The 9,616-nt window shown below is 46.0% G+C and overlaps 1 protein-coding gene across 1 annotated transcript; it reads left to right on the plus strand.

Annotated features, from left to right (window-relative positions):
- The first annotated feature begins 1,558 nt into the window (after positions 1 to 1,558).
- gp9 (glycoprotein IX platelet) lies at positions 1,559 to 4,069 on the plus strand. The gene is made up of 2 exons (XM_081386391.1): positions 1,559 to 1,681; positions 3,115 to 4,069. The coding sequence occupies exons 1-2, from the start codon at positions 1,624 to 1,626 to the stop codon at positions 3,807 to 3,809; spliced, it is 753 nt and encodes a 250-aa protein (XP_081242517.1). The 5' UTR covers positions 1,559 to 1,623; the 3' UTR covers positions 3,810 to 4,069.
- Positions 4,070 to 9,616: the final 5,547 nt, after the last annotated feature.

The following is a 9,616-nucleotide window of genomic DNA, read 5'->3' on the forward strand; positions in this document are numbered from 1 at the left end:
ACTTTTTTATGCGTTGTGGCCGTTCATTTACACGACAACGGAGTTTTGGGGGCCTGAAAACGCAAACTTTTGAAAATGGGTTTCAATATGCAAGTTCGCACTTTGATAATGATACCGTTATCCTCTCCTTTTAAACTACAAAAACGTCTACGCATGTATCCATGGATCCCTGAGAAAGGAATGAGTCCGAAGACACTTTGGGGAACGCCTCCAGCGTGACCGGTGTCTGAAGCACATGACTCAAACACGACAATGACACTGGCCTGTGACGGGAAGTGAAGGAGACGTGACCAGGTATGCCTGAAGTAGTGAGACGCAGCGTCTCGTTCTCAGGGAACCATGCTTACATGCGTAACCTGAGACGAACCTGTCGAACGGGAACACGCACTGTGTCTGAAGACACTATGGGGAACGAGTACCCACTCCGGCCAGGCTATATACATGCAATAACTGCCTAAATGGCTGTGACAGGCTCAAACAGACTCAAGGGATGATCTGCCGGAGACCAGTCCCTCACTCAGGTCAACACTGTGACTCTGTTCCCTAGGAACAAACGGGTCTAATCAAAGACCGTTCACCAAGGCGGACGACTCTCTAAAGCCAGAGGAGGCCAACAAAACTCAATGCTCGATCCTGCTTACAAATCAACAAACTCAGCAAATCACAGCGACCTCATCACACAACGCACACTAAACTCCCTCTGGAGTTGTGCGCTACTTTTGTATTTTTATACACTTTTCAAGTGTCTTCTGATGCAGTGCGAGTTCTCATTCGAAAGGGAATGTGATTTTGTGAAAATGAGGACGTCACGCGCATACGTGTTACATGTTGAGTCTATAGGTGTTTAGTGTTTCTTTACAAAGGGACAACGCCAACTACTGGCCTGGCAGCAGAATACAGAATAAACGCAGAATAAACACAGAATACAAATGATTTTTAATCGTTTTCGCGGATCAGTGTAAACGGGGAATCGTTTTGACAATGTTGTCGTCTGTAGGCGAAAACGTTGACATTTTTAGTACATTGTTGTCGTGTAAATGTACTCTAAAGCAAAGAAACTAAATACAAAGAATCAAACTAAACAGGCAAAACGTGGCAATATCTCACTTCTTCAGTTTTATTTTAAGTAATTGTGCAGCTCCATTTGTTTATTTTAATGTTCCATTTGATTCAGATTATTACTTTTCATCAGCTCATGAAGCCCTGCAGTCCCCGCACAAACCCAGCAGTTGTCTATCAGGATCACATTTAAATAATACTTGATATATTTACATTTAATAGGGGTTGTAGCTTTTTAATAAATGTAAGCAGTAATTAGTATGAAGTGTAATGAGAGTCACTTTGCTTTGGTGGCATCATGTACCCACTGCAGGCTCAACTTTAACTTATTCCGTTCTCAATATTTCTGAACTGATCTCAACATGCATTTCTAATGTGCTCTTGGCAGATAGTCTTATCACACAGGCCACCCCAGTGATGATCACATGACCCACCACGCTCCTAGAGCTCTCATTGGTCGAGAGAAACTATCAGACATGGGAAAAACATTTCCAGTGGTTTAAGGTTTACAGCACCAGTTATACCCATATTAATATACAGACACGTTTGAAAGAAGAACAGTGGATGTTGCTCTCCGCCTACAGCCAGGATGATTATAAGACACCTCCACATATGCTAAAAGGTAAGTCTTACATCCATTATGCATACACAAGTCTGCCTATTTACACGTTTTAAGAGTGGGACTTAAGTGTCCAAATAAGGTACATTATATAATAAAGTACATTATGTTGTTATAGTGAGAGTGTTGAATTGGGCATTTCTGCTTAAAGGCTTCCATGACTTTAAACTTTTTAAACCCTCTCTGTTATAAAGCTCATACCTTTTATAAATTAGCCAGTATATTTATTATCAGCATGGCAGAAGCACACTCGACAGCATGTGGCAGTCCCGTTCATAATGTCGAACCTTTTGAGATGTTTGACCTTTTCAACATCACTGATAGACAGTGTTACTTTACACACCGATCTCTTTTTTGTAATATTTGTTTTGTTTTATTGTTGTTCTTTATTATTGAACTCCAATTCAGATTCAACACAAGTTAAGCTCTGTGACAAACAACAACAAAACTGTGTTTACAGTTTTGAAATGTTAAGAAAGATAAAGTGCTGATTTTAAAGGATCAGTTCACCTCAAAATGAAAATTTCCTGACAATTTACTCACCCAATGCCATCCAAGATGTTCATGTCTTTCTTTCTTCAGTGGAAAAGAAATTAAGTTTTTTGAGGAAAACATTTCAGGATTTTTCTCCACACAATGGACTTCAATGGTAACCAACATGTTGAAGTCCAAATCAATGCAGTTTCGAAGGGCTCTGCACGATCCCAGCTGAGGAATAGGGTCTTATCTGGCGAAACGATCTGTCATTTTCTAAAAAAATATATATATACTTTTTATCCACAGTTGTTTGTCTTTTTTTACAGCACCTCTTTTCTACAGCCAATTCGGTAACACTTTACTATAAGGCTCATTAGTTAACATTACTTAATGTATTAACTAACATGAACTAACCATGAGCAATACATTTGTTACTGTATTAATTAATCTTTGTTGATGTTAATAAAAATCCAGCTGTTCATTGTTTGTTCATGTTAGTTCATAGTGCATTAACTAATGTTAAGAAATACCTTTGATTTTAATGACGTGTTAGTAAATGTTGAAATGAATATTAACTAAGATTAATAAATGCTGTAGAAGTATTGTTCATTCTCAGTTCGTGTTAACTAAGGTTGTTAACTAATAAACCTTATTGTAGAGTGTTACCAGTAAATATGAGGTTATGTACCCAAAGACAAATGAATGTCAGAACTCAAGGATTTTCAGGAACATTAGTTAGAATAATCGTAATGAGTTTGAATATGTACAAGTCAAGTCAAGTCATCTTCATTTATACAGCGCTTTAACAATATAGATTGTTTCAAAGCGGCTTTACAGTGATAATAGGAGATTACAGTAACAGATTGTTTAGGCTTTTACAGCCGCATTAGGATAAAGTTATCATAAGTGTACTCTAGCGGTGTTCTTCTGAAGACATGTGTGACTGTGTTTGTCCACAGACAGGATGCTGTTCTCTCTGGTTCTGAGCTCAGTCTTTGCTCACGTCAGCGGTGGCTCCTGCATGTGCACGACTGTCCCGTATAAAGGTGTGCGTGTGAACTGCAGCTCGCAGGGCCTGAGAACGCTCCCTCAGCTTCACGCCAGCGTCACAGACCTCCTGCTGCAGAATAACCTCCTCACCGCCGTATCTCCAGGGCATTTAGACCCGCTCACCAACCTGCAGCTGCTCGATCTCTCCGGGAACCCGCTCCACTGCGACTGCAGGATCCTGTACCTAAGACAGTGGCTCCAGAGAAATAAAGCCGCCTCTGTGAGTCCGGTGTGTGCCAGTCCTCCAGAACTAGCCCACAGGCCCATCGCTGAGCTCACTGATGCCGATCTGCCCTCCTGTGCCTCTGACGCCTGCTCCGAGTGGCTTTATAACGCCATCTTGTGCTCAATGCTCTGCTTTCTCATCGGTTTGCTGCTGTGGTGCGTGCAACTCGCAAGAAACTCTACCTTTACTCTGGGCATTGATGAGAGACACACTGGATTTGAGGCAGAATCTCTTCGATCGCTCAAACCCAAGCACAGAGCGAGGGTGAGATGCAGTTTTGGGGATGACATGGACAAGCCTTTACTCAACATGGACATCCTCCCTCAGATACTGGACGTCCTGCACAAGCAACACAACATTAAGATTAAAGTACCGTGAGAAACTCTACACTAATCCCTTCACTTGCTTGTGTGTCGTGGGATACTGCAATTGCGCTTTGATTTGATTTGTAACATGGACTGAGATACTAGGCAATTGTAAATCCTGCCAGTTACTTAAACTTTTGATCTGTAAGGAGGATTTTAGCCGGTTCAAAAATAAAATAAAAGAAAACAACCTCTGATGAAATAAACATTTACTGGAAAGGGAAAAATGTATTTTATTTTTGCTGTTTGCCAAGACTAATATAACTATAACTGAAATAAAAATTAATAATAATACAAAAAAAAACATATATACATATTTTATTAATAAAAAACAATAACAACATAAAATAACAACAACACAACAAAATTAATCAAATTAAACATAATTAAATTAAAATGAAAACAGCCAATATAAAAATAAAAGCTATAATAATATTGTCAGGTTTATGGACTAGTTTTGGCCACTAGAGGCCCTCAGTGTTTCATTTCAGTTTCCCGCCATTTTATCATGTGCTATTGTTCTCACCTGTGCCTTATTTCCTGTGTGTATTTAAGTTGCTCTGTTCCCCTATTTTTTCGCTCAATACTTGTTATGTTGAGAAAAACCTCTCCAGTCTTTTGGTAAATTCCTCGTGTGATTTTCTCTGGATTTATTTGCTCTGTTTGATTATCTGACTTTTTCATTTTGTTGTCTTTATTTTTTCCCCTGGACTTTTTAATTTTTTTACCTTTGGGAAACATAATTTATCCTTTGATGTTTCTAGACCCTCTATGGGATTTTTTTTGTATTGAATTGGTACATTTGGAGATTCTGTTTTGGAATTACTTTCTGGATTAATCAAATGAGTGTATTCCCTGACTGAGCTCTCGATTCTGCAAATGGGGAAGACGCAACAAAGGGGCGAGGCCATATTGAGAAGAGTTGTTGTAGAAGAGCACATTTTTGAGTCTGCTCAAGCTCTGGCATTCCTCTTTTTGCATTTATCACAATACAGTGTGTAAGACAAATGCAACTGCATGTTATAAAAGCAAGATGACAAGTTATAACTGTAATTAAATTAAACGATACCTGTTCTTCATGCAGGATATATTCTCTGGCTCTGTAGACCTTACAACAGTTCCCACATGAGCGATTTATAGATTATCATGACAGAATATGCTAATCAATGACTTGAAGAAAGTTAACTCCACATCAGCTACATAAATTCATCAATTTAACCATTAACCATTCAGAAATGTCCTGTTGCATTCTACGTCACTTCTTCTTGAGTCTCTCCATCATTGTCCGACTCCGGTTTGAACATAAAAGGCAAAACAATTTCTGACATTTTAGTGCGTGTGTGTGTGAGGTAATTGGAGCTGCTAACACAAACAAGCTCTTGAAGCTCCACCCTCTGTGCCGGAAGCAGCAGCTCATTTGCACTTAAAGGGACACACAAAAAAACGACGCAAATTCACCCTCAAAAAGTGACCATTTTGACATACTATAAAAATCTGTGGGGTATTTTGAGCTAAAACTTCACATAAACACTCTGGGGACATCAGAGACTTATTTTACATCTTGTAAATAGGGGCATTATAGGACCTCTTTAATGTAGACCACTATCTATGTAAAGAACAACAGGTAGAATATTCAATGTGGGGTCACTTTAAGAGTTTTGATCTATAGAGGCAATACAGACATCCCCTTCAATTTTCAAGTTGGAGTTGAGAATGAAAAGAGGAGAGTCTTTTTTTGTTTTTTATTTATTAGAACAAAACTGTGTGGTCCACTTAATGCAGTGCCACATTTAATACCATCTATATTAGGGCACTGGGCATTGCAAAGATTTTTGAAATCACTCACTCCTCTGGAAGCTTCCTCACTCCTCACTACTCTAGAAGAGTCCTCACTCCTCTCTCCTCACTCCTCTAGAAGGGTCCTCACTCCTCGCCCCTCACTCATCACTCCTCTAGAAGCATCCTCACTCCTCGCCCCTCACTCATCACTCCTCTAGAAGCGTCCTCACTCCTCAATCCTCGCCCCTCACTCCTCTAGAAGCGTCTTCACTCCTCGCCCCTCACTCATCACTCCTCTAGAAGCATCCTCACTCCTCGCCCCTCACTCATCACTCCTCTAGAAGCGTCCTCACTCCTCAATCCTCGCCCCTCACTCATCACTCCTCTAGAAGCGTCCTCACTCCTCGCCCCTCACTCATCACTCCTCTAGAAGCATCCTCACTCCTCTAGAAGCGTCCTCACTCCTCACTCCTCGCCCCTCACTCATCAATCCTCTAGAAGCATCCTCACTCCTCGCCCCTCACTCATCACTCCTCTAGAAGCGTCCTCACTCCTCACTCCTCTAGAAGCGTCCTCACTCCTCGTTCTTCACTCCTCACTTCTCGCCCCTCACTCCTCTAGAAGCGTCCTCACTCCTCTCTCCTCGCCCCTCACTCCTCAAGAAGCGTCCTCACTCCTCTCCTCTAGAAGCGTTCTCACTCCTCTCCTCGCCCCTCACTCCTCTAGAAGCGTCCTCACTCCTCTCCTCGCCCCTCACTCCTCTAGAAGCGTCCTCACTCCTCACTCCTCTAGAAGCGTCCTCACTCCTCTAGAAGTGTCCTCACTCCTCTAGAAGCGTCCTCACTCCTCGCTCCTCGCCCCTCACTCCTCCAGAAGCGTCCTCACTCCTCTCTCCTCGCCCCTCACTCTTCACCCCTCGTTCCTCACTCCTCGCCCCTCACTCCTCTCCCCTCACTCCTCTAGAAGTGTCCTCACTCCTCACCCCTCTTTCCTCACTCCTCTCTCCTCGCCCCTTACTCCTCTAGAAGCGTCCTCACTCCTCTCCTCGCCCCTCACTCCTCTAGAAGCGTCCTCACTCCTCACCCCTCATTCCTCTCTCCTCGCCCCTCAGCCCTCGTTCCTCACTCCTCGCCCCTCACTCCTCTAGAAGCGTCCTCACTCCTCGCTCCTCACCCCTCGTTCCTCACTCCTCGCCCCTCACTCCTCTCCCCTCACTCCTCTAGAAGTGTCCTCACTCCTCTCTCCTCACCCCTCTTTCCTCACTCCTCTCTCCTCGCCCCTTACTCCTCTAGAAGCGTCCTCACTCCTCTCCTCGCCCCTCACTCCTCTAGAAGCGTCCTCACTCCTCACCCCTCATTCCTCTCTCCTCGCCCCTCAGCCCTCGTTCCTCACTCCTCGCCCCTCACTCCTCTAGAAGCGTCCTCACTCCTCGCTCCTCACCCCTCGTTCCTCACTCCTCGCCCCCTCACTCCTCTAGAAGCGTCCTCACTCCTCGCCCCTCACTCATCACTCCTCTAGAAGCGTCCTCACTCCTCGCCCCTCACTCATCACTCCTCTAGAAGCGTCCTCACTCCTCTAGAAGCGTCCTCACTCCTCGTTCTTCACTCCTCACTTCTCGCCCCTCACTCCTCTCTCCTCGCCCCTCACTCCTCTAGAAGCGTCCTCACTCCTCTCTCCTCGCCCCTCACTCCTCTAGAAGCGTCCTCACTCCTCTCCTCGCACCTTACTCCTCTAGAAGCGTCCTCACTCCTCTCCTCGCCCCTCACTCCTCTAGAAGCGTCCTCACTCCTCACTCCTCTAGAAGCGTCCTCACTCCTCACTCCTCGCCCCACTCCTCCAGAAGCGTCCTCACTCCTCTCTCCTCGCCCCTCACTCTTCACCCCTCGTTCCTCACTCCTCGCTCCTCTCCCCTCACTCCTCTCTCCTCACTCCTCTCTCCTCGCCCCTTACTCCTCTAGAAGCGTCCTCACTCCTCTCCTCGCCCCTCACTCCTCTAGAAGCGTCCTCACTCCTCACCCCTCATTCCTCTCTCCTCGCCCCTCACCCCTCGTTCCTCACTCCTCGCCCCTCACTCCTCTAGAAGCGTCCTCACTCCTCGCTCCTCACCCCTCGTTCCTCACTCCTCGCCCCTCACTCCTCTAGAAGCGTCCTCACTCCTCGCCCCTCACTCATCACTCCTCTAGAAGCATCCTCACTCCTCGCCCCTCACTCATCACTCCTCTAGAAGCGTCCTCACTCCTCTAAAAGCGTCCTCACTCCTTGTTCTTCACTCCTCACTTCTCGCCCGTCACTCCTCGCCCCTCACTCCTCTAGAAGCGTCCTCACTCCTCTCTCCTCGCCCCTCACTCCTCAAGAAGCGTCCTCACTCCTCGCCCCTCACTCCTCTAGAAGCGTCCTCACTCCTCTCCTCGCCCCTCACTCCTCTAGAAGCGTCCTCACTCCTCTCCTCGCCCCTCACTCCTCTAGAAGCGTCCTCACTCCTCACTCCTCTAGAAGCGTCCTCACTCCTCGCCCCTCACTCCTCCAGAAGCATCCTCACTCCTCTCCTCGCCCCTCACTCTTCACCCCTCGTTCCTCACTCCTCTCCCCTCACTCCTCTAGAAGTGTCCTCACTCCTCTCTCCTCACCCCTCTTTCCTCACCTCTTACTCCTCTAGAAGCGTCCTCAATCCTCTCCTCGCCCCTCACTCCTCTAGAAGCGTCCTCACTCCTCACCCCTCATTCCTCTCTCCTCGCCCCACCCCTCGTTCCTCACTCCTCGCCCCTCACTCCTCTAGAAGCGTCCTCACTTCTCGCTCCTCGTTCCTCACTCCTCGCCCCTCACTCCTCTAGAAGCGTCCTCGCTCCTCACCCCTCGTTCCTCACTCCTCTAGAAGCGTCCTCACTCCTCGCTCCTCACCCCTCGTTCCTCACTCCTCGCCCCTCACTCCTCTAGAAGCGTCCTCACTCCTCACCCCTCGTTCCTCACTCCTCGCCCCTCACTCCTCTAGAAGCGTCCTCACTCCTCATCCCTCGTTCCTCACTCCTCGCCCCTCACTCTTCACCCCTCGTTCCTCACTCCTCTAGAAGCGTCCTCACTCCTCGTTCCTCACTCCTCGCCCCTCACTCCTCTAGAAACGTCCTCCCTCCACAATCCTCGTTCCTCTCTCCTTGCCCCTCGTTCCTCACTCCTCTGGAAGCGTCCTCACTCCTCGTTCTTCTCTCCTTGCCCCTCGTTCCTCACTCCTCGCCCCTCATTACTCTGGAAGCGTCCTCTCTTTTCACCCCTCACTCCTCTGGAAGCGTCCTCACTCCTCTCTCCTCGCCCATCAGTCCTTACCCCTCTCTCCTCACCCATCACTCCTCGTTCCTCACTCCTCGCCCATCACTCATCACCCCTCGTTCCTCTCCTCTCTCCTTACTCCTCGCACTGCGAGAATTGAGATACCCTTCAAGATGGATAAATGCGATGGGTTTCCAGGCACAGGCTGGAGGAGTGAGGAAGCATCTGTGTGAAGAGAGTTCAGAAAGAGAGAATAGCACCCTACTGAGGGTGCTTTTGAACTTTGCAGAGCTTTTCATGCTGAAACAGCAACAAGATGAGCATGGGAAAACGCAGACGAGGTCCCCTTTAATGTGAACTGAATAGGGGTGTAACAATATAATCGCAGTACAAAAATCCAACAATATGTGTCGTGGATAGTTCACCCAAAATAAAATAAAACAGAGTTTTAGTGTCACTACTACATTAAACTACTGTATATAATGCTGAATATAATGTATAATAATGCAATGGGGGAATATCTGTGTGTCCTGATAAAGCCAGATGTCTGATGTTCCCAGTAAAAGTCTCCTACATTATTTTAAATGTATCTAGTCAGTGACAGAGATCAAGCATATTCATTTAAAATAATTCAGTATTTTCATCTTCAGAATCATGAATATTTTTATTCTGGTGTCTCTATTGTCCTGTGCATTGGGTTTCCAGCACCAAGTCCAAACCTATTCATTTACACATTTTTTGTTCATTTTGTGTGCCTGTTTGTCAATTAGCAACTCAATA

The sequence above is a fragment of the Scardinius erythrophthalmus genome (assembly GCF_964197995.2).
Source record: "Scardinius erythrophthalmus genome assembly, chromosome: 15".
NCBI classification, from domain to species: domain Eukaryota; kingdom Metazoa; phylum Chordata; class Actinopteri; order Cypriniformes; family Leuciscidae; genus Scardinius; species Scardinius erythrophthalmus.